We start from the raw sequence: 27,058 nt of genomic DNA on the forward strand, positions 1-27,058 counted from the left end.
TGGCCTTGGTCGGTCCTCCTCTGTCTCTTGCCGCGCGGCTCGCCCTCCTTGCCCGTGTTGCTCCGGCTTCATCTTGCTGGTCTTCTCGCCGTCTATTCCTCCTGCGGCTCGTTGTCGTCCGGTGGGGCTCGGCGAGGCTGAGTTTATGACTCTCAGCTTTATGTCATGCGCTGCCTGCCTCTGAATAATGCTCAGACACTGGTTCGATGGATCAGGCTCTGGTTTATTCACAGCACAGTTACAGCGTCGGAAGAAAAAAGCTGAGAGTGACAGGAGCGTGCCGGTGCGGGGTTTAAATACCCCGCGCCGGTCAGCGCCCCCTCACTTGCGGTCACGTCACCCCCCTTTGTCCAATACGTTGTCTTGCCGGTGGGTGAGGGGTTGTGAGGCCCCTCTGGCATCCCGGGATCGCCCATCATCGGGTTTTCTATTCATCCGGTGATTGCTGTCAGCTGGGCGATCCCCGTTGTATTGGAGCTGATGGCTCGGGTGTGCTCCGTGATCTGTTTAGTTATTGTTTGTTGGCCGTTAGTCGTTGTGGGTTGATGGCTACTTATCTTGAGCCCCTTCTCCTGTTTCCTTGCTATTGTCATGTGTGCCATTGCGCTGATGACTTCAGCTCAACGGCACTCATGACAGCAACCATCCATCTGGGACGTGCTTTACTTTGGATGTCTGCCCTGAAAGGCCTTTCCCCCCCACTGCATAAATCCCATTCGTACCTCAAATGGTCTTCAGCTCTTCCTCAGGACACGTTGATTTTGACCTATCCTGAGGACCCATCATCTGGCACTCTATTGTTTATAAGGATCCACATGGTTTCTTGGTAAACAGCATAGTTTGTCCCTAACTTGTGAAAACAGTAAGATTCCTTCCCATTCTTGGGCCCTCAAGAATAATGTCAGCCTTTCAACGTTGGCCACATTGGGGAACAGAGACTAGAAGATATGCCAGCCATTCAGTCTCTCTCCTTTGCTTCTCTAATACTAAGGAGGGTCTAAGGCAGGGCAGCCTTGAGTTTCATTCTCAGGCCGTCATGGCAAATTCCTGTTTTCCGAACCGTTGCTATGGGAGAGGTCCTTTTTTGGATGCTGGGACACAGCACAGCTTAGCTGAACACTTGTCACAATCCTGTATTTGAGCACAGACATTGCCTAATCATAGGCACTTGACCTGTTATGAGTAGGCTTAGCCACCTGAAGAAGACTTTGGGGCTCAGTCTGTACAGATGCCAAAGTCTTAAAGAGTGTATATTGGCATATAAGCCAGGCCTCTCTCTGAAGGTTTTTCCCTTGTTGAGGATTCTGTGCGGCCTCAACATGGGGGCAAAACAAAATGGCTGCCAAGCTCTGGGCTGAGCTCCAAGCTCTGCTCTTAAGCAAATTTGCTACTAAGCAGGCAAGATGAGCTCCGAAGCCAATATCCTGAGAGGGATCAAGCTGAGATGGGTGGTGTATTATGGCTTGTGACCTTGGCAGGTCCTCAGCAGCCCTCTTGCTTGCCTTTAGCCATTGCACTTGCTCAGTCATGACTCAGGGCTTCCAAGTTGGCTGGCCATCTCTTCCTCCTATCTCTTTCTCCCGCTCACCACACACCCTCTGGCCTGGCTCTCCCTTTTCTAGGTTCAGGGGGATGTTCGTGTGTCTTTCTGCATGTAGGTGTGTAGGTGTTCTAACCCTATGGTTGTCAGCACATCCTTGAGAAAGCCAGGATGCAGCTATACTAGCGACTAGGGAAGGTCACTGTCTTGGGGCATCCAATGAATGGAAAGGAGGTCAAGAAGGAAAGGAGAAGGGAAACCGGGAGAATGTAGGTGAGATTTAACACAACACTTCCACCTCTTTCTTTTGCATCTCGCAAAATCCTAAATTTATTCTTTAGACTTTGGTTTGACCAAATGAGGATAGTGATTTGTGCTGGCTGCTCTTTCAGAGTTTTATCTCCAATCCTGACTGGAATCGTTGGAAATAGAAAGTTGATACCCGGTAAAATATTCATATTCCTCTTCTTCTTCTTCTTCTCCAGGACAGATTTAACTTCTCCCATCTTAAGATTTTTGCCATTGTATTTTCCCAAAACTATGAATGATTATTCTTGAGTAAATCTTTACTATTGTTGTTAAACAGACATCCCCAGGTACTGAATCAGTCTTACAGTAATACTAAAACCTATTCTTTACTGCAAATGTTGCTTTTCCTCTTCAGATAAATTCCATGAAATCCTCTCTATGTTGATCTTGTTATTCTATATCCTGATATAGAACCAAGTTGCTCTATTTATTCTGTTATCGATCAAAAAGAACACTTTGGATGAGGAACTGTGAATACAACATCATTTGCATCTAATTTTAGGTTGTTGCTCTTGATTTGGCAGTTGGATTCCCAAACTTTGCTGCCCTTGCTGTCCCTCCCCACCAATGGCTCAAAGGCCAAAGGGAGTAAGGAAGGAGAGATGGGACAATTTTGTCTTGTGGATTTCATTATACTACCTTTTTTTTCTTTGAACGTACTTCTTATTATATATGTAAAACTCTTCTTAATAAAAACTACAAAAAATACTTTCTTTAGTGATAAATTCCATTTACAATGATCTTGGCCTCTTGTGCAGTCTAGCCACATGAGATAATTCAAGCTGCAATTGAAAGCCATTACGACAAAAGGGATAGGATTCTCTTCTCTTCTAAATAAATTTCTCATTTTTGAAACAGGGAGAGATGAAGCTGCTTGTACGGATTCTTGCTGGTTTTCCCTCATTCTTCTCAAGTGGTTATCCTTATTCTTCCTCTTCTTACTTATTTTTAAGAAATGAGAGGCAATTCTATGCTTAAAACTGCTTGTTCATTTCATTTCATTTCATTTCATTTCATTTCATTCATTCATTCATCAAATTTGACACCGTCCATCTCCTCCCACCAGGGGGACTCTAGGTGGTTTTATTAATTATTAATTAATTATTAATTATTAATGCCAGTAATGTTATGATTCGGCCTGAATATGGATCATGATAAATAATAACACAATGATGGAATTCAACTTATCTATTTCATTTCTCTGTCATTAAAGTTCACAGTCACATTCAAGGAAGGAAGACTTAAGAACACATATAAAGCACTTTAATTCTAAGTGATATTATTTTAAATTAGCAGTAAATTATAGATTAAAAAGATAGATTCCAAAATTAAAAGGTCTCATCAGTTTTCATCATCAGATGCTCCTTCACATTCAAGTCAGGTCTGAGAATAACGATGTAGCATTTGGGGACAAAAATGCAGCCCAGTAAGCCCAGGCTGGAGGCCAGAATAGAGAAGAGTTGCACAGCTACCATGTATTTCCCTTTGGTGCTGAGGTAGGTGGGGATAAAGGAGAGCCAAACGCTGCAGAAAACCAGCATGCTGAAGGTGATCAACTTGGCTTCGTTGAAGGACCCTGGAAGTTTGCGGGCTAGAAAAGCCAGCAAGAAGCAGATGGCAGCCAGAAAGCCCATGTAGCCCAGGGCAGTATAGAACATGGTGATTGAACCTTCATTGCATTGCAGCAGGATCTGTCCTGGTTGGGAATGCAGATTGAAATCTGGAAATGGGGGAGAGATTCCCAGCCATAACATACAGATGCCCACCTGAACACCAGAGCAGGACAAGACAATGGAATTAGCCAGACTCTTCCCCAGCCATTTGCTCATCCTGCTGCCTGGCTTGGTGGCCAGGAAGGCCACCACCACCATGACGGTCTTGGCCAGTAAGGAAGACACGGCAACTGAGAAAACAACACTGAAGGCAGTTTGTCGAAGAAGGCAGGTCACTTTCTTGGGGTGTCCAATGAATAGAAAGGAGGTCAAGAAGGAAAGGAGAAGAGAAACCAGGAGAATGTAGGTGAGGTCCCGGTTGTTAGCTTTGACAATGGCAGTTTCTTGGTATTTAATGAAGAGTCCTAGGACAAAGCCAGTGATTAGAGACAAAAAAGAAGCAATGAGAGCCAGGATGAGACCCAAGTTTTCTTGATAGGAGAGGAAGCTTATAACTTTGGGGAGACATTGATCTCGCCTCTCATTGGAATGCTGGTCATCAGGACACTTTTCACAATGGGCCGCATCTGAGGAACATAAACAATTGCTGTCTCACTAATGAATTGGGTGGCAATGACTCTTCAGCATCTCCTGACTAAATGACTAGGAAGGGGTCAGCAGAGTGGAGATAGAGCATTAAGCATTTACTCTGGGTTCCTTTTCTCTCTCACTGATGGCTCTTGATGTAAAGACTGCTAATCTAAGCTCATTTGTTCTGCTTTTCTTCCCAGGCACAGATAGACAGATCATGTGCTTTAGGACGCTTTCTCTGGTAGTCCGTTTGGTGCTGGGTTTTGCTTATTCCTCTGATGTACGTCCTGTAAATCAGTCTCCTTTGTGTGGAGTCCTTGTTGCTTTCTGAGCGTGGATGTTTGCTTGTAGAAGTGTCATCACCCAACCAGGTAACATCATCAGTGTTATCATCAGCATCAGCAGCGGGAGCACTGATGATGTTACCTAGTCAGGTAATGAAAGGTCTGCAAGCAAAGAGCCAGGCTCAGAGAGCACCAAGGTCTTCACAGTTCACCCCTGATCTACATGGATAGGATAGGATAGGATAGGATTGGATAGAATATGGAATGAAATGGAATGGAATACTTTTATTGTCATTCCACTATACACCAAAGTGCACATTACAATGAAATTTCATTGCAATTGTCTCACAGAAAATAAGTACTATACTATATAACATATATTCTTTCCCATTCCACTCCAGTAATCATTATCCCTAATAAATATCACCATCCTACATACAACATGCACCACAATGAAATGAGAGGGGATTATTAAGAGTTCAGGAATGTAATAGCCCAGGGGACAAAAGTATTACAACTGATTTATACTGACTGTTTTATGAGATTTTAATGTTTATCTTTTGCACTTGATTTTACTGTAAACCGCCCAGAGTCCCTCTTTTGGGAGAGATGGGCGGTGGGTAAATTTCATCAATCAATCAATCAATCAATCAGTCAATCAATCAATCAATTACCCAATTCAACTGTTCTGCATTGAATGCAGAGGAACCTTTTACCAGAGGGTCACAAGCAGAACAAGCTGCAATGCAGGTGGGAGGGGTCACTGACAATATTTCACTATACGCTCTATCCTGAATGGGAGGACGTGAGATCCCCATTATCCTCTCTGCTGCCCTCACCACCCACAGCACAGAATTCTTATCTGAGGCACTACAGCCTCCAATCCAGGTGGAAAGGCAATTGGTCAATGCACTCTCCCTAGTGCCTATATAGAGAGTAAGGAGGAGGGGAGGTGGAGGGAGGGGGTGTTTTCCCTTGTCTGGTGCTGAAAATGTGAATGCTGCTGTGCCCGTTGTACCAAGGAGGCAGCCTTGAGAGCCCAGGTCAGACTATTCGTCATCTGCATCCCCAGGAACCGCATGATACTGACGGACTCCCCAGCTGTGGCATTAACAGAGTGGTGTAGGGCTGAGCCAGCTCTTTCTAAAATCGAAGATGATCTCCTTAGTTTTTTCAACATTTAGAACCAGGGTATTTATATTACACTAATCCACCAAAACTTTCATCTCCCCCCCTTAAGCCCAATCTTTGTAATCCCCGGTAAGAACCACCACCGTATACATTCTCTTCTATTGAAAACTCCTTCCTGTTATAAGACTTGTGTCACTAATCCCACCAGAAGGGAGATTTCCACACCCACACATAACTCCAAGAGAATGGTCTGGCTTATGGGGCATCTTGCAAGTAAAATAGATAGCCAGGTTAGTAGAATGGAGGATTCCTCAGCAGATGGACGCATTTTCCATGCTTCAATGGGCTTGGGAGTTAACCACGATCAGGCTTGGTTTGAACTTGGATGGTGCTCCTTCTTTGCTCTTGAGCCACTTGCCTTCCTGCATGGAGATGGTTCCTTCCGTACATGGAGAACAGTCGTAGCAGCAAACTGGGGCTCCCTCTCTTGTGAGCTTGGTGTATCCTGGGAGACAACTTTCAGTACACCTCGAGAAAGGCACCTTCTAGACAGAAAGAAAATGTGGGGAAATATATGAATCAGGGGGATTACATATCTGAATGAAAACTAGTTACAGCTTGGGTTGATGAACTGGGCTAAACCATGGTTTCTTATAATCATGGTATTTTGAAAATGACATAGATGAGTTTTACACAGTGAGCAAAGTTAATAACCATCTTTATGCACCATAATTGTTCACCAGAGCAATGAACTGAATTGTAACAAATGCTCGAATCGGTTCATTATTAAATGCCACCCCCGAGTTGGGTTTATCTTCCAGGGATCCTTTCGAAAAGCAGGATTTGCAATGAGAGGAAGGAGAGGTTGCCCTGAGACTGGTTGTTGACAGTAACAACATTTAAAGATCCTGAAGCCAAATTTATGACTCTTGAAATAAATATATATATGATAGATTGGGTAAGATGGGTGATTCTGTAAAACAAATGTCTGGAAAAAAAGCAGAACAAGTTAATGATAGAATTGAAACTTTGGAGAATACAGTAGAAGCTAGGGCTATGGAATTAGAAAGCGGAAAGGACAATGTGGCTCTGATGGAGCTTAGAGAGAAGGAATTCTGCCTGAGGTTTAGAGCCATTCCAGAGAATCCAGATGCCGATGTCAGAAGAAAGGATGTTCAGGCATTGCCAGAGTTTTTCAATCGGGAAGGGGAAAAAATTGATGAAGCAATTGAGAAGGTGTATCAGATAAATTCCTGTTTTGCTGCAAGAAGGCCTGTTCCAAGGGATGTATTAGTGCCCTCTGTGAGAAAAACAATGAGGGACCAAGTTCCGCATTGCCATTTTAATACACGATTGAAGATGTAGATATAATTATGTGATAGGAGATTCCTATCAGAATTTTAAGTAAGAGAAAAGATATTTTTTCTGAGATACTGAAGCAGAAGACCCCATTTCGCTGGGAATAATTGGAAGTAGCAATTTTCACTGTTGCCTTTTTTTCTTTTAATGAAAACTTTATTCAGTTTCAACACAGATAGTTAAAATACAATGTAATTTCAAAACTATGTTTTAAATTTACATAGTAAATTTACAATGTTAAAATTACAATGTAATAAAATACAATGAAATTTTTCCCTTTGAACAGAAGAAGATTTCGATTGACCTCTGTTCAAAAAGCCAGAGAATTCTTGGGAAAATTTAAAGGAGACTTGGAGGAGGGTCAAATGGATGTGGTGGAGAAGAGATCTCCATGAGAAATGATGATGAAGCATCTGTGGTCAACTTTTGATGACCCCTTGAAAAGAATCCACGGAAGTTTGCTTTTATATATGATAACAGCAGCGAGAGAGAGATTTTGGAAATTGTTCTATGAATTTTATTCAAATCTGTATTAAAAAACAGGAGGTCTCCCTGGAAAAGGTGGATGAATATTTGAAGAAAAAAAAGTTGCCAAAACTTTCTCAATCAGAGAAACCATCTATGAATAGTTCTAGAAGAACTTTTGAGGTAGCTGAAGAAATAAAAAAGATTAAAGTAGGGAAAGCACCAGGGTCAGATGGACTTCCCAGTTCGTATTATAAATGTTTTGAGGGTCAACTTTTACAACCTTTCTGCAATGCCAGAATCTTGGAAAGAGTCCAGAATTGCCTCATTACCAAAGGAGGGACAAGTTCTTACTTTAACTAAGAATTATAGACTGATTTCATGGCTGAATAATGATTATGGAATATTTACCCAAATATTGGCTGATAGATTGAAGAAGATTTTACAGGTCTTTATTCATGATGATCAATGTGGGTCTTTACCCAAAAGGCAATGAAGGGAGATTGTGAGGACTGTGTTGGATATCATTGAATACTTACAAATTACAACCCTAAAAGAAGTGGAGCTGATTTTTCTGGATGGAAAGAAAGCTTTTAACAATTTGAGCAGCGATGATCTTATTTGCAACAAGGTGGAAAGAACTGAAATGACCTACAGTGGAAGATTGGTTGGAAAGTGGATGGAATTGGCTGAGATGGTGAAATTGACAGCTTTGATTAGAGAAAAGATTATTCAATTTCAAAGCTACCTGGAAACCCCTTCTGGACATTTTGCATGAAGCAGAAAAAAAAGAAATCATGATATATGGATTTGATGATTAGAAATAATAATGGACAATAAAAACAATGAAAGCCCTGTTCTACATTTAGAGTAAAAAACTTAATGTAAATGTACACATATCTGTTGGGAAGGAAATCAGGAGTCATTCTTTTCCAGTATTTTCTTTTCTTTCTTTTTCTTTTCCTGCACTTTTGACTTTCTCTTTTTTTGCACTCTATTCTTATATTTTACTTTTTATCCTAATTTTTCCTTTTTGTTAGCTTTTATCTTTTGATCTTGAAAATCTAATAAACTTTAATGATAATAAAAAAGAAACAAGAGCCTTTTAGAATGGTCTGATTTGGATGGCATGGTTATTTATCATATGAAAAAATTAAAGTAAAGGTAGATTTTAAAAATCATTATATCAGGAGTGTCATAGTATGAATATAAAATAGATAAAAAAACCCAGGCTATGCCTAAAACACTTTTGTTGGCCTCAGCCCAAGAAACATTTTACAGAAAAGAAACTGTGGGCAAAGAAAAATGGTTATCCTAGAAAGATTTGCTGGTCCAGGAAAACAAAGAGCTGAAGATGGAATTGAGAGAACAATTGATGGTAGAGGGATTTAGTTTTCAGTGGTTTTCATGTGCACAATTAAGGGAAAGAATTAATACAGATAAAAAGTAGCAGGAACAGAATATGAGAAAACAGAGTCTGAAAATGAATTTTGTACAAATGATGAACATGTGATTGCTAAAATGTTTAAACTTTTGCTGAGATTTGAAACAGAAGAAGGGCAAATTAAACAAGCTATGGGCAAGAACTTTGCTGATAATATTCAGATGGATCAGTGGCAGAGAATGCAGTTAAAAGGTTTAAAATCCACATTGTTTTACAATTTAAAAGAGAACTTTTCTAAGATGATGTATTTTTGGCATACAGTACAACACCAGAGACATTTTCAAAGATGTATTAGGGGACTTCTAATTACTGTTGGAAATGTGCAAAACCTGAAGGGACATTTTCTCATGCGTGGTGGACTTGTGAAAAAGGGAGAAGGTATTGGACACAAATACAGATGGTAATGCAGAGAGTTTAAGAGATTAATATTCAGATGAAACCAGACTTTTTCTTATTGGGAGTTATGGAAAACCAACTAGAGAAGGCTCATTTCTTCTCATTCCTTTTATATTTCACTAGTTTTTAAATCTTATGTACAATTTTATTTTAATAAAAATATTTTTAAAAAAGAAAAGAAAAGGCAACAGGCAGTGTCGACTGCAAATATCACCAGCTTGAGTTTGAATCGCCAAAAATAACAAACTCTGGGTAATGCAGTCCAAAGCTGCAGAAGGAAGTGGGAATGGCCTTGAGGGACGGGTGGCAGAGTCACTACCAGGAGAACGGTCCGATAAAAGAGGCCTGAGTCCATGGAAGGACTGAAATGTATGCAAATGTCTCAGCCAAGACCCTCTCTACTTCTCAAACAGATAGACGTGAAGGAGGGGGAAAGAGCATTCTGACTTGCAAGATTCTGTTACTCTACATAATAATCCTCAAACTCAGATATATAACAGCAGAAAAATACAAAAAAACACACATACAGTCAGACTCAGCTACCTGGTTAAATGACATTGGCCATATGATGGCACTCTGATTGATGGAGATCTTGACTTCTGAAGAGGCCTCTCTTCCGATCTTTCCAATTGTCACCCCAGCAGCAGACTTGTTGGGAAATACTGCCCACTCCATGATATCAAAATCAGCAGCAGGATCTCCATTCTCATCCAAATAAACATCATCCTCAGTAAGATTGTGAAGCTGGAAGTTTCTTAGAAAGGGATGAAGCTAGAAAGACATGGAGAATTACCACTGTACCTTACACATTCCCATTCGAGCCCTAGTTCAAAAGTGGGGTGCTTCAGGTAAGCTCTACTTTCTCCAACATTTGGGACGAATCTGCTTAGGGACTTAATCTGTATGGCCTTTCTGTTTCTCAAAAGATCTCTGGCCAGCTTGTTGCCCCCTCACCTACTGTCTTCAGCCATGTCATTTTTTAGAAGGAACCATCCAACCATCTGGGTGCTGAAAAAATACATATTTGGCTTCAGCATCTACCTACAGGGACAATCCTGATTTGTACCATTCCACTTTTGCAGTGCTTCAGCTTTGCAGAAATATCCTGTGTTTTCAGATGAGAATCTCCTGGTACTGTATATGATTGGCAGACCTGGAACCTTGGCAGGAAGCTGAAGTTGACTAGTGATACAGAAAGCCACTGAAATGGACAAGAAGTCTTGGGATTTGGTAAAGTGTGTGAAAGTGCTTTTCTGGGCCTTTCCTTACTTGCACCTAAGCATGTCAGAAACGAGCTTTGGCAATATCCTTTTTGTGCCTTGTCCCCATCACACTGCCTTCATCACTTCTGCAGCTCTTGAGTGAGAAAGCCTCAGGTGAACCTCAGGTGCTCCACCTAAAATATTTTTTTTTGGTGAGTAAGAGCAGCAAAAGGTGGAAGGTAATATATCTAAAGATTTGGACACAGCATGTGTGGGACATGGTCCAACAGAGCTGCACAAGAGTGGTGGCAACATCTTCCTGTCCCCCGAATGATGAATGGAATATGTCCTCCTAGCAGGGGCAACTAACCTTTGAAGGTTGATGATATGAAAAAGGGAGGAATGATTGGGAAGTAGAAACACATGGAAAACGGGCAAAGTTCAAACATCCAGTCTGGAAGAGGAGACACATCCTAAGGAACTCTTCTCTTTCTGATCTTGGTGTTTGTTTCGATACAGCTAAGAGCTGGGTGTAGAAGAAGGGCCACGCAAGAGGTCCAGAGATGACAGATAGTCCTGCTGCCAGACCTGCCCCATTCCTGCCGCTGTGCTATGTCTTGAGGATGTACGTTCCTTTGCCTGTTGATGCCCTGAAAATGGAAGGCAGCAAAACCAGAGAGGCTGCTTCTTTTCACAGACGCTGGGATGCAGAAACCCCACAGGCCACTTGGAAGTTCACCAAAAGAAAGGCAAAGGAGGCAGCAAATATCGTGAGAGTGTATTACTTTCTCGTCTCCCAGTGTTCTGCAACTTATTACTTCACCGCTTTATGAAACCAAGAGGTGGTGATGGGAAGGGTTGGGAGTAATGATTGGGCTACCCATTCTAAGATTTGACTTTCAAAGGAGGAGAAAGAGCCAAGAAAAGATCTTGGTATCAAGTCCTAAGTGAGAGGACCAATAGAGAAGAAAAAGTTGATGAACAATTTGTTTAAGAAGCTGCATTGTAAAGAAAGTCAGCTGACCTGGGTGTTCCCTGAAGACCCTGGAAAGGGCACAGAACCCACATCCTCTTAAGGGGGCAGAACAGGAAGTGAGAAAAAAAATTCCCTGAACTAGAAGCTAAATGAGGGCAATGTTGGATGGTCAAGAAACCTGATGGTTTCTGTAACATCCTGAAGCTGATTTATTCTGCAAATAGGGAAAGAGCCTTCCTCTTCATTTCCTGTTCTCCCAGCTTCTCAAACCAGCACATCCCTTCACTTTGGGAGATCTAATAGCAGAATCTCTCCTTCTTTCTCTCCAAGCCTCCACATTTGGTCAGAAGAAACACTCAAACTTGGGCAATTGCTGTGTGGACTATCCCACCTCATGTCCAATGCGGCCCATTTTTAACAAAGGTGAAAGAATTTAATGTGGGTCATTAGCAGACATTCAGAGAAAAGTCTTACTTGCCATGGCTGTACATAGTCTCCAACCCTGATTCTCCTCCGGGTCAGGTGGGACGAATAGACAGCATGGAGGACTCTGGCCACAGCCTGGACTGAAGTGGCAATACTGGAGGCGTCCTCAGACAGAATTTTGGCAACCAAATCACGGGGAGGGATCTCCCAGTTCTCTCTTTCTGTGCATCTCTTCCGAACTTTCTTAGACAAAATAGGGTGTGAAGAGGAGCACTGAAATGCCGTCTCCCCAAATTTATCACTGGCAAAGAAATACGTGTTAAAATCATAATTTTGTGTCCTTTTGTTTGCCAGAGTTAAGAAAGATAACAAAAGATGTTTATGCTGGAGATCAATCATTCGATAAAACAATCTCACAGATATGTCTGGCAAAGTTGTGGCCATCCACACTTTCTCCCCAAACACCTTTTCTGATTTTTCTAAATATCGGATTAGCATTGCTAGCGCTATTGTGGCCTGAAAGTCCAACTGAAAAACAATAATTTTGACTTCCCTGTTGTTCAAATTAGAAATCCTTTTTTTTTCTTCGCCTACTGTATACAACAGTGGAATGGTTTCTGAGAAGGCAACGCAAACCCCTTTCTTGAGGGCCACAGGCACAAAGGAACTCCTGAACCTTTCTCCACTTTCATTGTCCGGAACAACAAGGCCGATCCACGTCCATCGGAAATGCAGGAGCAGTTTGACAATCGCCAAGTGAGGAGGCTCTTGCTTTGGACTCAGCCGGTAGAAGAAAGGGAAATGCTGTTTCTGCTCAGGAATGTGGCTGATGACCCCATAGTTGATCTTCAGTGAAAGAGAAAAAGTGAGGGATTATCTTGCTGATTCTCCACTACAGAGATGTCCTTTCCCCCTAGTCTTAGGTCTGAACCATGATATCGGCTTTCCCAATTGCCAGTCACTCTCTTGCTTAGAATGTGAGTCTGATTCAGTAGCAAGGAAAGGGGAACTCTGGGAGACCAGCTTATTTTTCAACACCGATGCCATTAACTAATCCCAGAGTGAAGAGAAAGGCATTTGCATGCATACTATTTCAAGTGTCCTTTAAGCTCCATCAATCGGCTCTTTTCATTTGTTGATATCGGCCAGGGCTACCTTTTGGACTTTCTGGAGACTTTACAAACTGGAATTACTTCAGCATCCATTCTTACCTGTGGGATTTTGTAGATGCCCAGCATGGTTGTCACATGATGAAAGAGCTCGGAATCAGTTCCTTCAAGCACTGTCAACAGATGTTTTGGTCTCCCACATCTGTAGTTTGGTACATTCTCCTGCCCCGTTGATAGCAAGTCCAGCATGGCTTCAAATGTCATTCTTGCACTGAAGAAGTTCTCATAGAGGCTGTAGCCCAGGGTGAAATTGTGGAGCAGCCTAGGATGCTGATTGATCTCATGAATGGCAAGCAGGAATGGCAAGACCTGGCTGAAACTCATACCCTTCATACTACAACACAGGAGATATTAATAGGTTGTTGTCTTTGGTTTATAAAGTCAGGTGGTATGGGCATTTTTAACAAAACATTTGAATTCTGTCTTATGACTATGCTAAGAACCATTCAGAAATCCACACTCTGAAATCAGTGGAATAATGATGGAGTGGATGAGCCTAAAACCTGTAAACTGATCTGGTTGATCTCATGAAGGGCAAAGAAGGGTGAAGCAGAGCCTCACAGTCACAACGTTGCAATGCTAACAATGGTCAGGCTCTCATTGCTCCCTCAAAAAATAGCTAATTCCGCTGCCATTTATTTCCAGGGCCTTTCCAGGTGATAAATTTCTCTGGATGTTCCTATCAGGACAGTCCCTCTGATACCAGTGGGAGCTTCCTTCCAAGACAATGAGCTCTATTATTTTTTCCAACTTAGAGGAATAGCCCTCCAGCAAAACTAAGATACTCATAATAAGGAATGAAACGGATCAAGGAGTTTAGCTGCTGGACACATTGATTCATTACGGGAAACCATCCCCAAATCTGCAGTCTGGTTTCTGTTTAATGCCATACATCTCTTTTTTGTAGGATATTTCATCTATGGAGGCTTTGGTGCTCCCTGAGCGTAGTTCATCTAGGATTTCTTTGACTAGCAGTTGTATCAATATTTGAAAGGAACTATTCTGGCAAAATATTTTGACCGTCGTGTTTCATTGATTGTTTGCTGCTTTGAATTCCAATTATCTTTGTCTCTTAAGCTATTGATCTATACTGAAAAATCTCTCTTGTGGTCCTATTGCAGGTTGGCTTGTCACAGTAGGCTTCACTTGGTTACTCTGTTAAACACGTACTGATTTTGCTCAATACGCTCTGACACCAAATGGAGGGCCCCAAGTCTTCTTCTTCTCCTTCTTCTTCTTTATTTTTCTAATAGAGTCCCAACCTCCTTATTCAGAGACTAAAAAGGCCCGGTTAATAACAGATCATCCTGGAGAAAGACTATCTATGTGGATGGCAAAGAGTCAACCCTGACTTGGTGAAAATGACAACCTCACTGTCACCAGCAGAGGATCTAGTTAGTCCTGTGCCCCATCTAAGGCAGCTGGAAGTGCTCATCCCCAGAAGGGGCTTCAGCTTGAGATAACTGTCACACTCGTCCTTTGGCTGCTCTTGGAGGAAGGAAAGGGAAGAACCTTCTTCCAGAGTGATGCTCCGTCATTCTGGGCAGGTTGAAACCCTTCAGCGTTGTGTTCCTTCATTGCTTCTTTCACAGAGAGATTCAAGGAGCTATTTATTCAGTCGTTTGACATTATGCTATTTTCTGCTATCTCTTAACATTCCTTTGGCATTGAATAATATTTTTGCTTTTGCTTTTTATCTTATTTTCCGATACAATATTGAATGGATTAACATGCTACAATATTTCACCATATTCAACAGCAGATGGTGATTCTGTTATGTATCAATATTAATCACTGTAGTAATTCTATGCTATTAATACTGATTTTAATTTTTAGTTACTTTCTTCATAGTCTGCAAGCATTTTTTTTCCAGGAAGGACAGTTTTCTTTTAATGCTAATTTATATCTGGCAATGTTGAAAATGAAATGTATAAAATAAGAGTATAAAGGTCAATATGAGGTACATAGAATTTACCTCAGCAGATCGGTGACAGATTTCTACCTCACGGTGTAGAAAAGTAACCACCCACCTGAAATTTGCTTTAACTTTTTTTGGAAAGGCTGAAATGGCTTCTGTTGAATTCCTTCCAAATCCAAGGGACCTTTGATAGTGCTAAGAGATGATATGCCCATGGCCACTTCCCTTTCTGTTTCCCACCCTCCCTGGTCTCTTTAGTTCTTAAAAATTTAAAAAGCTTTCTATTACTTTAAAGAAAAATTAAACAGGAAGCTGGTGTCCTGCCGTGCAAAGCCAAATGCCAGCCTCTCCCTTGTTCTGGGATGCAAAGTGACCCACAAGCCATCTTATGAAAGAAAGCTGAAAGCCAATGGGGGAGGACTGTGGCCACTTGCCCGGGAGGGGAAAGATGAGAGATAGTGATAGAGACAGACAGACAGACAGACAGATGATAGACAGCAGTGCATCATGAAGGACATTGAAGGGAAGGGGAATCTAAAATGGGAAAGAATCTCATTTCTTTGCCTTCAGCTAAAAGAGTGTTTGGTGACGCTCCCTGGCATCACTCAGAGTGATTTTGTGAAGAACCAAGGCACACAACCCCCTGCCAAATTTAAGCCTTTTCCTTAGACTAAATAAAGAGGAAAAAGGTGACCAAGACCAGGTACCATAGGTGGGAACTTCCCTATTAAAAGAAGACAGTGGAAAGGATTAAATTAATCAGCAGGGTTAAGTACACATCAGGAATTACCTTTCAAATGTGTTGGTTGGAGGCTTAAAGAAAATGTATGGATGAAATACAGTGCTAGATGTAGATATGATTCCACCAATCAGGAAGTCTCCTGGCTTGTAGTAATTAAATGCGTATTCTTCCTCTTTTTGCACTTTCAGTGGACATTTGGTCATCAGTGTCCCACAAGGAAAGCAGGACACCAGGAGAAGCAGCAGCAGCAGAATTTCACCTCTCATGGTGGAGATCCGCTATTCTTCTCTGCGACCAGCCCCACTGGCCTTGGCCTTCTTAAGAGAAGCTCAATTCTCCAGCCAGGAGCACAGATGCATGAGCTTGATCGAGAGGATAGGAAATAGAGCCTGGTACCCGATCTGCCACAGGAAGCATTACCTTTCAGACTGGCATGGTCCCTGCCAACATGAATCCTGCCCAATGCTCTCCACAGTCCTTGTGATAATTGTGGACCAGATTTTCATGTTTTTATAGGCGTTACTAAATATTTGTCAAGTTTGTTGATGAGAGTTACTAAGTATCCCTGCCTTGGTTTCAAAATGACCCTGGGTGGAAGGAATCCCACAGGCTTTGGTGCAAGGAGAAGAAATCACTGTGATTGTGATAAATAGACCGGGAGTGGGGATCCCAGCTGAGCCTCTGGATGACTTCACGTGCTGCTGTGCATGAGGGGAAAAACTTTGTGTGACTCATGGGCATCGTTCCAATTCAAAAATCATGAAGAAAAAGCTCAGGAAACTTTTTATTCCCTTTACTTGAGAAACGTATTCTTGGGATACAAGTTATAGTACAGTCTTCCATCAGCAGGGTGGGGTTCTCTATAGTGTGCTTTGCTTCCCCCTGCGGCATCCAGGAAGGAAAAAGAGACAGTGTCCCACCTCTAACTGTGAACCTTTGGTAGCTTTTACTTGGGACCTTTAAAACCGCTCTAGAGACCCATGACACAGTATTGCATGAGGAGTCCAGGAGCCAAACTCACTCTCCTCCCTGCTCAAATGTGGTCATTCTGTTGTCTCTTCCAATGTCTCCTGGACGTGGCTGCTTGCTTCTGCCTTCAGGGTCAGGTCCTCAGTTGGTGTCAGGCCCAGCCCAGGAATGACCAGGAATCAGTCCAGACAAACTCCAGTTCTTCATTTGCTCACTCCCTGTAGACAGAATCTTGTCAGACTAAAGCTACTCCACCTAAGCCAAGGGGAAATAACCTGGGACAGCTCTAGTTTGCCATTGCCTCCTTCCTAGGGCTGAGAGGGAGTGGCTGGCCCAAGGTCACCCAGCTGGCTTTGGGACTAAGGTGGGACTAGAACTCACAGTTTCCCACTTTCTAGCCTGATGCCTTCACCACAACACCAAACTGCCTCTCTGTTGGTGCTATTACCTTTTCTCCAGATAAAAGAGGTGCTGTATACAGTCGGTCATTCATCTCCTGTAGTTCCATTTCACACTTTGTCCTTGCTTACCTTTCATGAGGCAATTGGCATTCCTGCCTTGTCCTTCAGAGACTGATCACCCTTCCAAATAGGGAATTGCACCGTTTTTGCTTATATGGTCCACTAATTCTCCTTACTTTGGGCTTTTCTCCAAAGTGGTCATCTGGCACGAACTTAGTGATATTTCAACTGAAAGGAGTAATAAGCAAAATAATTCTCACATTCCATGCATAGATCAGGTTTCTTCCTCAGGACGGATACTCATATAGATTTTAACCTCCGACTTCTGAGAAAAACAGGACCCATCCTCAATTTACTTATTAGGTGTCCCCCAGTGTGAATCTTCTTGTTTCAAACAGACAAAGGGTAAACAAAGTATTTTCCACTGATGGGATCTATATGGTCTCTCTCCCATATGGAATCCTTGGTGATGCCAGTTGTAGACTTCTCAGCAAAATCATTCCCACGCTCAGTGCATTGATAGTTTTTCTTCTCTGTATGAAGTATTGGGTGACTCAGCATTCCCCCCACTCCGAATAGGGCCTCTCTCCAGTGTGGATCCCCTTGTACCATTTGTACCATTTCTCTTCTATGTGGACTGTGTGATGTCATCACAAGCTGAACAATTAACAAAATATTTTCTGTACTATAGGACTTCTCATCCGTGTGGGGGTCCCAGGTTTTCTTTATTGTGAAAACTCTCAGTAATTCAGGAAAAGAGACAAAAAAGGAAAGCATGTACCACATTCTTGGTACTGGTACCATTTCTCCTGCAGGGGGAGTCTCTTATAATTGACTAAAAGTATTTGTCAGGAAAAGTACTTTTTATATTCTAATTTTTGTGATTTATATATTAACAGAATTAGATATGAAAGATGTAACTCAGGAGAACAGAACCTTAAAGAATGGAAGCCAGAATGGAAACTTCTGCCATATTTATTCATCGTTCAGATTCTGACAGACTCCTTGTCATTACTGCTATTGACTATTAGTAGACTATTAGTATTAGTAGTAGACTATTACAGCTACTGCTCAGGAAATGAGCAATCTACATTCTGTCCTTATGGAAAATGCTATCCTTCCACACTCAATAAAAGCTCTATAACAACTCATGGCTCCCCAGGGCAACACTCTCCACTCACCATCTTGAGGGAAGAGCCAGCTCTTCAAGTCCTTCAGGAAGGCAGAAAGGGTGGATGCAAGCTGGATCTCGGGAAAGGTTGTATTTGACGTTTTGACCAACAATATGAGCCATCCCATAGTTAACCATTGAAAATAGACCACAGCAATATGTATTGAAATGAATAAAAATTATTCAAAGTGAGCGCAAACTAGCAGTTGAAATAGAGTCAACCACCTGAAGATAATAATGCAGCACCCCTAAACAGCAAAAAAACCAATCATAATTACAAATAGTTTTTACATCTCATATAAAATTGAGTTCATGTACACTACTCTGGTGAACATTTATCTATATTGTTTTCATAAAATGTATTAATGCCAGTAATTATGATCATGATGCAATTTAAATTTAGATTGTGATAAAGAATATAATTATTTAAAAGATCATCTGTTGCTACAGCTTATTTTTTACTCAATCATTACAATTCATAACTCACATTGAAAGAAGAAATTTGGATAGAAGCTGTATAAAGGAATTTCCTTCCAAGTGATATTATTTTAAATTACCAATAAATTACACAAAAATAGGTATTAAAATCAGGATCCCACGTTTGTTGTCATCATCAGATGCTCCTTGGTGTTCATGTCAGGTCACAAAATAATGATGTAGCATTTGGGGACAAAAATGCAGCCCAGTAAGCCCAGGCTGGAGGCCAAAATGGAGAAGATTTGCACAGCAACCATGTATTTCCCTTTGGTGCTGAGGTAGGTGGGAATAAAGGAGACCCAAACGCTGCAGAAGACCAACATGCTGAAGGTGATCCATTTGGCTTCGTTGAAGCATCCAGGCAGTTTTTGGGCAAGGAAAGCTGCCAAGAAGCAGATGGCAGCCAGAAAGCCCATGTAGCCACGGGCAGTGTAGAACATGCTGACTGAGCCTTCATTGCACTGCAGCACAATGTGTCCTGATTGGGAATGCAGGTCAGAATCTGGGAATGGGGGAGAGATTCCCAGCCATATCATGCAGATGCCCACCTGGACCCCAGAGCAGGAAAAGACAATGGAGTTGGCCAATGTCTTCCCCAGCCATTTCCTCGTCCTGCTGCCTGGCTTTGTGGCCAGGAAGGCCACCACCACCATGATGTTCTTGGCTAGTAAGGAAGACATGGCAACTGAGAAAACAACACTGAAGGCAGTTTGTTGAAGAAGGCAGGTCACTTTTCTGGGGCGTCCAATGAATAGAAAGGGGTCAAGAAGGATAGAAGATGGGAAAGCAGGACAATGTATGTGAGGTCCCAGTTGTTGGCTTTGACTATGGGATTTTCTCAGTATTTAATGAAGGTTCCTAGGACAAAGCCAGTGGTTAGAGACAAAAAAACAGCAAGGAGAGCCAGGATAAGACCCAAGTTTTCTTGAGAGGAGGGGAAGCTTATAACTTGGGGAGACATTGATCTCGCTTTTCGTTGGAATGCTCGTCATCAGGACACTTTTCACAGTGGGCCGCATCTGAAAAACATAAATAATTGCTGTCTAACTGATGAATTGGGTCGCAATGACTCGTCAGCATCTGCTGACCAAAGTGCCACACAGGGGTCAGCAGAGTGGAGATAGAAAATTAAACATTTCCTCTGGGTTCCTTCTTTTTCACACTGATGGATCTTGATCTAAAGACTGCTAATCTCAGCTCACTTTTTCTGCTTTTCTTCCCAGGCACAGATAGATGGATCATGTGCTTTAGGATGCTTTTTTGGGTAGTCAGTTCACTGCTGGGTTTTGCTTATTCCTCTGATGTACGTCCTGTAAATCAATCCCCTTTCTGTGGAGTCCTTGTTGCTTTCTGAGTGTGGTTGTTTGCTTGCTGAAGTGTCATCACCCAACCAGGTAACATCATCCATGTTATCATCAGCATCAGCAGTGGGAGCACTGATGATGTTACCTATTAGGTAATGAAACGTCTGCCAGCAAACAGCCAATCTCGGAGAGCACCAAGGTCTCCATAGTTCAACCCTAATCTACATACAGTATATTCTCTTCTATTGACATCTCCTTCCTGTTATAAGACTTGTGTCATGAATCCCAACAGAAGGGAGATTACCACTCTCAGGGACACCCTGTCATGATCGCCGTTGCGATGTTTGTTACATCATAACGGCTCGCATGACAAAGTGCGGATGCATGTCAATGACTGGAGAGGTGCGGGCGATAAACCGGACAAAGAAGGTAATGGGTTTGGGAGATCTATTGAACAACAAGGTCTCACCGCCCGGTAATTGACCATTAACACCATTGTCAAAAGAAATGATCAGGGCGAGGTTCGGAAGGGCACGCCCGGGCTTTCGAGGAATATCAAGGTCTAATCGCCCAGTAATGGACCATTACCTTGCAGGAAGATAAACAGGGCGATGCCTGGGGCGAATGGGGCTGGACGACCTCTCACCTATCAAGTCTTGATGGCCTGTCACTCTGTGGAACTCGTGGGGCACACCCAGGGACTCCCCAACTCATCTCTCACCCCAGGAAGGAGTCTTCATTCACACTGGAGGGGCCCCAACAGCTCTCCACCGCTTCCGGCAGGTAGGGAGGGGATGGCCCAGATCTCCTTGGCCAGCTCCCTCGACGTCCTCGGGGCTACAACGCCAAGGCCTATAGCCCTAGGCCTATCCCAAGCTCTCCCTGGTAAGCCAGGAAGTTTGCTATCTGGCTGGCAGATGATCTGCTCCACTAAACTGGGCCTCCAGGCTCGTTCTGCCAGCTCGCTGGCCTGCTGGGCTGCTGCACCACTCACCCGCTGTGCCAGGCTGGACCTCCAAGGTTGGTCTGCAGGTGTGTCTTGCCACTGGTCTGCTGCACTGCCGAACTGCTCCGCTGGGCTGGCCCTCCAAAGTTGGGCCATCGCACCACTGAGCCATCCATCTGCCACAATGACAGACCGTCCCACCAGGCTGGTCCACCAAGGTTGGTCAGCGGGCCTGCAATGGTGTCGATTCACTGCACCATCAGGCTGCTCCCCCATGCCTCCAGGATGCAAGGCCACTGAAGGCCACCATCCAGCGTCCCCAGGAGTCACCCCACTGATGCAGCTCATGCCATTTGAGCCTCCGCTGAGTCCCATGCACCGCCAAACTGCTGCGCCACCAAGCCTCTGGGACTCGCTGCGTCGCTTCGTGCTGCCGGGGCTCGCCCAGGTCTGCTGCCCCTTGCCGCTCCATCCAGGGTGCTCCGTCCAGCCCCGACCCATCAGGTATGAGGGCTGGGGAGTCTAGAAATCCCCTCCAACCCCCCCCCCCCGATCAGGTGAAAGCCGGAGGGGGGGGACCCAGGATTCTTCCCCTTAGAGCAGTGGTCGGCGATGGCGTCGGCGTCTGCTCCCGGTTGCCATCTTGGGCCAAACTTATGGGGCATTTTACAAGTAAAATAGATAGCAAGGTTAGCAGAATGGAGGCTTCCTCAGCAGATGGAAGCATTTTACGTCCTTCAATGGACTTGGGAGTTAATCACGATCAGGCTTGGTGTGAACTTGGATGGTGTTCCTTCTTTGCTCTTGAGCCACTTACCTTCCTGCATGGAGATGGTTCCTTCCATACATGGAGAACAGTCGTAGCAGCAAACTGGGGCTCCCTCTCTTGTGAGCTTGGTGTATCCTGGGAGACAACTTTCAGTACACCTTGAGAAAGGCACCTTCTAGACATAAAGAAAATGTGGGAAAATGTATGAATTAGGGGGATTACATATCGGAATGAAAACTAGTTACAGCTTGAGTTGATGAACTGAACCATGGTTTCTATAATCATGGTATTTTGAATGTGACATTGATGTGTTTTACACAGTGAGCAAAGTTAATAACCACCTTTATGCACCATAATTGTTCACCAGAGCAATGAACTGAATGCTAACAAATGTCCCAATGGGTTCATAATTAAATGCCACCCCTGAGTTGGTTTCATCTTCCAAGGATCATGGGGTCTTTCAAAAAGCAGGATTTGCAGTGAGAGGAAGGAGAGGTTTCCCTCAAACTGGTTTATGCACCTTGAGGAAAATATTGATGAAAGATTGGATGAGATGGATGATTGTTTAAAAAAAATCTCTGAAAAAAATATAACAAGTTGATGATAGAATTGAAACGTTGGAGAATATATTGGAAGCTAGGGGAATGGAATTAGAAAGAGGAGGGGACAATATGGCTCTGACGGAACACAGAGAGAAGGAATTCTGCCTGAGGTTTAGAGCTATTCCAGGGAATCCAGATGCAGATGTAAGAAAAAAGGTTGTTCGAGCATTTTCGGATTTATAAATTGGAAAAAGGAAAAAAAATGACAAAGAAATTGAGAAGGTGTATCAGATAAGTTCCTGTTTTGCTGCAAGAAGGCTTGTTCCAAGGGATGTGTTAGTGCACTTTGTGAGAAAAACAATGAGGGACCAAGTTCTGCAATGCTATTTTAATACACGATTGAAGATGTGGATATAATTATTTCATAGGAGATTCCTAGAAGATTCCTAACAGAATTTTACCTTAAGATATTTTTTTTTCTTTTTTCTGACTGAGATACTGAAGCAGAAGAAGTTCCCATTTCATTGGGATAAATTGGAAAGAGCAATTTTTACTTTTGAGGAGAAATGATTTCAATTGACCTCTGTTCAGGGAGCCAGAGAATTCTTGGAAAAAATTAACGGAGACTTGGAGGAGGTTGAAATGGATGTGGTGGAAAGAACAGCTCCAAGAGAAATGATGAGGAAGCCTCAGTGGTGGTGACCCATTGGGAAGAATCTGTGGAACCTTGCTTTTATGTACGATGAAAGCAGCGAGGGAGGGAGAGCTCAGTAATCCTTCCATGAAGGTTATTCAAATCTGTATTAAAAAACAGGAGGTCTCCCTGGAAAAGGTGGGTGAATATTTGAAGAAAAAAAAGTTGCCAAAACTTTCACAGTCACAGAAACCATCTATGAATAATTCTAGAAGAACTTTTGAGGTAGCTGAAGAAATAAAAAAGATTAAAGTAGGGAAAGCACCACGGTCAGATGGACTTCCAAGTGCGTATTATCAATATTTTGAGGGTCAAGTTTTACAACCTTTCCCAAATTTGATGAACTCTACATCGCAGGGACCTGCAAGGCCAGAATCTTGGACGGAGTCCAATATTGCTGCATTACCAAAGGAAGGGGAAAATCTTACTTTAACTAAGAACTATAGACTGATTTCATGGCTGAAACACCATAATGAAAAGCAAGTAGTGTTGATTTTTTTTTTGTATGCAGAGAAAGCTTTTACCAATTTGAACAGCAAGGATCTTATAAGCACAAAGGTGGAAAGATCTGACATTACTTATGGTGGAATAATGGATGGTGAAGTTGATGGAGTTGGCTGAGATGGCGAAATTGACGGCTTTGATTAGAATAATTTTAGAATAATTGAATAATTTCAATGCGACCTGGAACCCCCTTCTGGACATTTTGCATGAAGCAGAAAAAAAAGAAATCATGATATATGGATTTGATGATTAGAAATAACAATGGACAATAGAAACAATGAAAGCCATGTTCTACATTTAGGGTAAGAACTTAATGTAAATGTACAAATATCAGTTGGGAAGGAAATCAGGAGTCATTCTTTTCGAGTATTTTCTTTTCTTTCTTTTTCTTTTCCTGCACTTTTGACTTTCTCTTTTTTCCCACTCTATTCTTCGATTTTACTGTCTATGATAATTTTTCCTTTTTGTTAGCTTTTATCTTTTGATCTTGAAAATCTAATAAAATTTAATAATAATAAAAAAGAAACTTGAGCCTCAGACCAAGGACATGGTCTGAGATTTGGATGGCATGGTTATTTATCATATGAAAAAGTTAAAATATATGTCGATTTAAAAAAATAATTATATCAGGAATGTCATATTATGAATATGGAATAGATACAAGCCCAGCCTATGCCCAAAATACTTTTGTTGGCCTCAGCTCAAGAAACATTTTACAGAAAAGAAACAGGGGGCAAAGAAAAATGGTTATCCTAGAAAGATTTGCCATTCCAGGAAAACAAAGAGCTGAAGATGGAATTGAGAGAACAACTGATTGTAGAGGGATTTAGTTTTCAAAGGTTTTGATACGCACAATTATTAGACAGAATTAATATAGATAAAAGGTAGCAGGAACAGAATATTATAAAACAGATTTTGAAAATGAATTTTGTACAAATGATGAACATGTGATTGGTAAAATGTATAAACTTTTGTTGAGATTTGAGACAGAAGTAAAGCACATTAAAAAAGGTACAAACAAGAACTTTGGTGATAATATTCAAATGGATCAGTGGCAGAGAATGTGGTTTCAATGTTTAAAAGTCACATTGTTTTACAACTTAAAAGAAAACTTCTATGAAATGAGGTATTTTTGGTATACAGGACAACGCCAGAGAAATTGTCAAAGATGTATTAACGGAATTCTCATTACTTCAGCAAAGGATTGTTACCTTGTCGTGGTGCTGGAGCTTGAGCACCTCAATGATGCCATGAGCGAAACCGTGAAGGGCCACCCAAGATGAGAAGGTCATGAGAGAGAGGTCAGACTAAATGCGATCCCTGGGGAAGGTAATGGCAACCCACCCCAGTATTCTTGCCATGAAAACTACATGGATCAGTACAACCAGAGATATGTCGGTATACCATTGGAAGATGAGACCCCCAGGTCAGAAGATGGTCAACATGCTACTGGGGAGGAGCAGAGGATGAGTTCAACTAGCCCCAGACGTGATGACACAGCTATCTCAAAACCGGAAGGATGGCTAGTAGCCGACGGTGCTGGTGGTGAACGGCAAATCTGATATTCTAAGGATCAACACACCACTGGTACCTGGAATGTAAGATCTATGAGCCAGGGCAAATTGGATGTGGTTATTGGTGAGCTGTCAAGATTAAAGATAGACATTTTGGGCATCAGTGAACTGAAATGGACTGGAATGGGCCACTTCATATCAAATGGCCACCAGATCTACTACTGTGGATGAGAGGACCACCGAAGAAATGGAGTAGCCTTCATAATTAATAGTAAAGTGGCTAAAGCAGTGCTTGGATACAATCCAAAAAATGATAGAATGATCCCAATTCGAACTCAGGGCAAGCCATCTAACATCACAGTGATCCAAATATATGGCCCAACTACAGATGCTGAAGAAGCTGAAGTAGAGCAGTTCTATGAGGATCTGCAGCACCTACTGGACAAGACGCCTAAAAGAGATGTTATTTTCATCACAGTTGACTGGAATGCTAAGGTGGGCAGTCAGATGACACCTGGAATTACAGGTAAGCATGGCCTGGGAGAACAAAATGAAGCAGGACATAGGCTGATAGAATTTTGCCAAGACAACTCACTCTGCATAACAAACACTCTCTTCCAACAACCTAAGAGATGGCTTTATACTCCACCAGATGGACAACACCGAAATCAGTTTGACTACATCCTTTGCAGCCAGAGGTGGTGGACATCTATACAGTCAGTCAAACAAGACCTGGAGCTGACTGTAGTTCAGATCACGAACTTCTTATTGCACAATTTAGGATCAGACAAAAGAGATTAGGGAAGACCCACAGATCAGCTAGAAATTAGCTCACTAATATTCCTAAGGAATATGCAGTAGTGGTGAAGGATAGATTTAAGGGAGTGGACTTAGTAGATAGGGTCCTGGAAGAACTATGGACAGAGGTTCGCAACATTGTTCAGGAGGCGGCAACAAAATACATCCCAAAGAAAGAGAAAACCAAGAAGGCAAAGTGGCTGTCTGCTGAGACACTAGAATTAGCCCAAGAAAGAAGGAAAGCAAAGGCAACAGTGATAGGGGGAGATATGCCCAATTAAATGCAAAATTCCAGAGGTTAGCCAGAGGAGACAAGGAATTATTTTTAAACAAGCAATGCGTGGAGGTGGAAGAAGACCATAGAATAGGAAGGACAAGAGACCTCTTCCAGAAAATTAGAAACATCGGAGGTAAATTCCAGGCAAAAATGGGTTTAATCAAAAAGAAGAGATTAGGAAAGACCCACAGATCAGCTAGATATGAGCTCACTCCTAAGGAATATGCACTGGAGGTGAATAATTGATTTAAGGGACTGGACTTAGTAGATAGGGTCCCGGAAGAACTCTGGACAGAAGTTCACAACATTGTTCAGGAGGTGGCAAAATACATCCCAAAGGAAGAGAAAACCAAGAAAGCAAAATGGCTGTCTGCTGAGACACTAGAAGTAGCCCAAGAAATTAGGAAAGCTAAAGGCAATAGCTGTCATGCACTGCCTACCGCTGAGTAAAGCACAGACACTGGTTCAGTTGAAGCAGGTTCTGTTTTATTTCTCACGTAGTGTCAGTTGTAGAAAAAAGCTGAGAGTGACAGGAGCGCGCCGGTGCGGGGTTTAAATACCCCGCGCCGGTCAGCGCCCCCTCACTCAGGGTTACGTCATCCCCCCTTTGTCCAACATGCTGTCTTGCCGGTAGGTGAGGGGTTGCGAGGCCCCGCTGGTGCTCCGGGATCGCCCATCATCGGTTTCCTTATTCATCCGGTGATTGCTGTCAGCTGGGCGATCTCCGTTGCGCTATTGCTAACAGCTTGGGTGTGCCTCACGATCCGCTTAGCCTTTGTCTCTTCTTTCTTCTTTGTGAGCTGATGGCTGTTTATCTTGAGCCCCATCCCCTCCTTCCTCGTTATTGTCATGTGTGCCATTGCGCTGATGTCTTCAGCTCAACGGTACTCCTGACATACTGCCCCCTGTCCGAATAGTGCCCCCCCCCGGCTTTCCGGTTTTTTACCAGGAGAGCTGTCAAAATGGTTTTTTTGTTTTTTTTTTTTGAATTTCCCGCCGGAGTGTTTTCGCCCCTCCCTTTGTTCCGC

At 42.6% G+C, this 27,058-nt stretch overlaps 1 protein-coding gene across 1 annotated transcript; it reads right to left on the minus strand.

Annotated features, from left to right (window-relative positions):
• Positions 1 to 3,177: 3,177 nt before the first annotated feature.
• On the minus strand, positions 3,178 to 13,268 carry LOC134489883 (vomeronasal type-2 receptor 26-like). Its single transcript, XM_063292755.1, has 5 exons — positions 12,987 to 13,268; positions 12,412 to 12,621; positions 9,715 to 9,942; positions 5,926 to 6,052; positions 3,178 to 4,088 (listed from the first exon to the last, which is right to left on the minus strand). Exons 1-5 carry the CDS (start codon positions 13,266 to 13,268, stop codon positions 3,178 to 3,180), a joined length of 1,758 nt encoding a protein of 585 aa, XP_063148825.1.
• Between the last annotated feature and the right edge of the window lie 13,790 nt (positions 13,269 to 27,058).

This window comes from Candoia aspera, chromosome 2 (genome assembly GCF_035149785.1).
Source record: "Candoia aspera isolate rCanAsp1 chromosome 2, rCanAsp1.hap2, whole genome shotgun sequence".
In the NCBI taxonomy this organism is placed as follows: Eukaryota; Metazoa; Chordata; class Lepidosauria; order Squamata; family Boidae; genus Candoia; species Candoia aspera.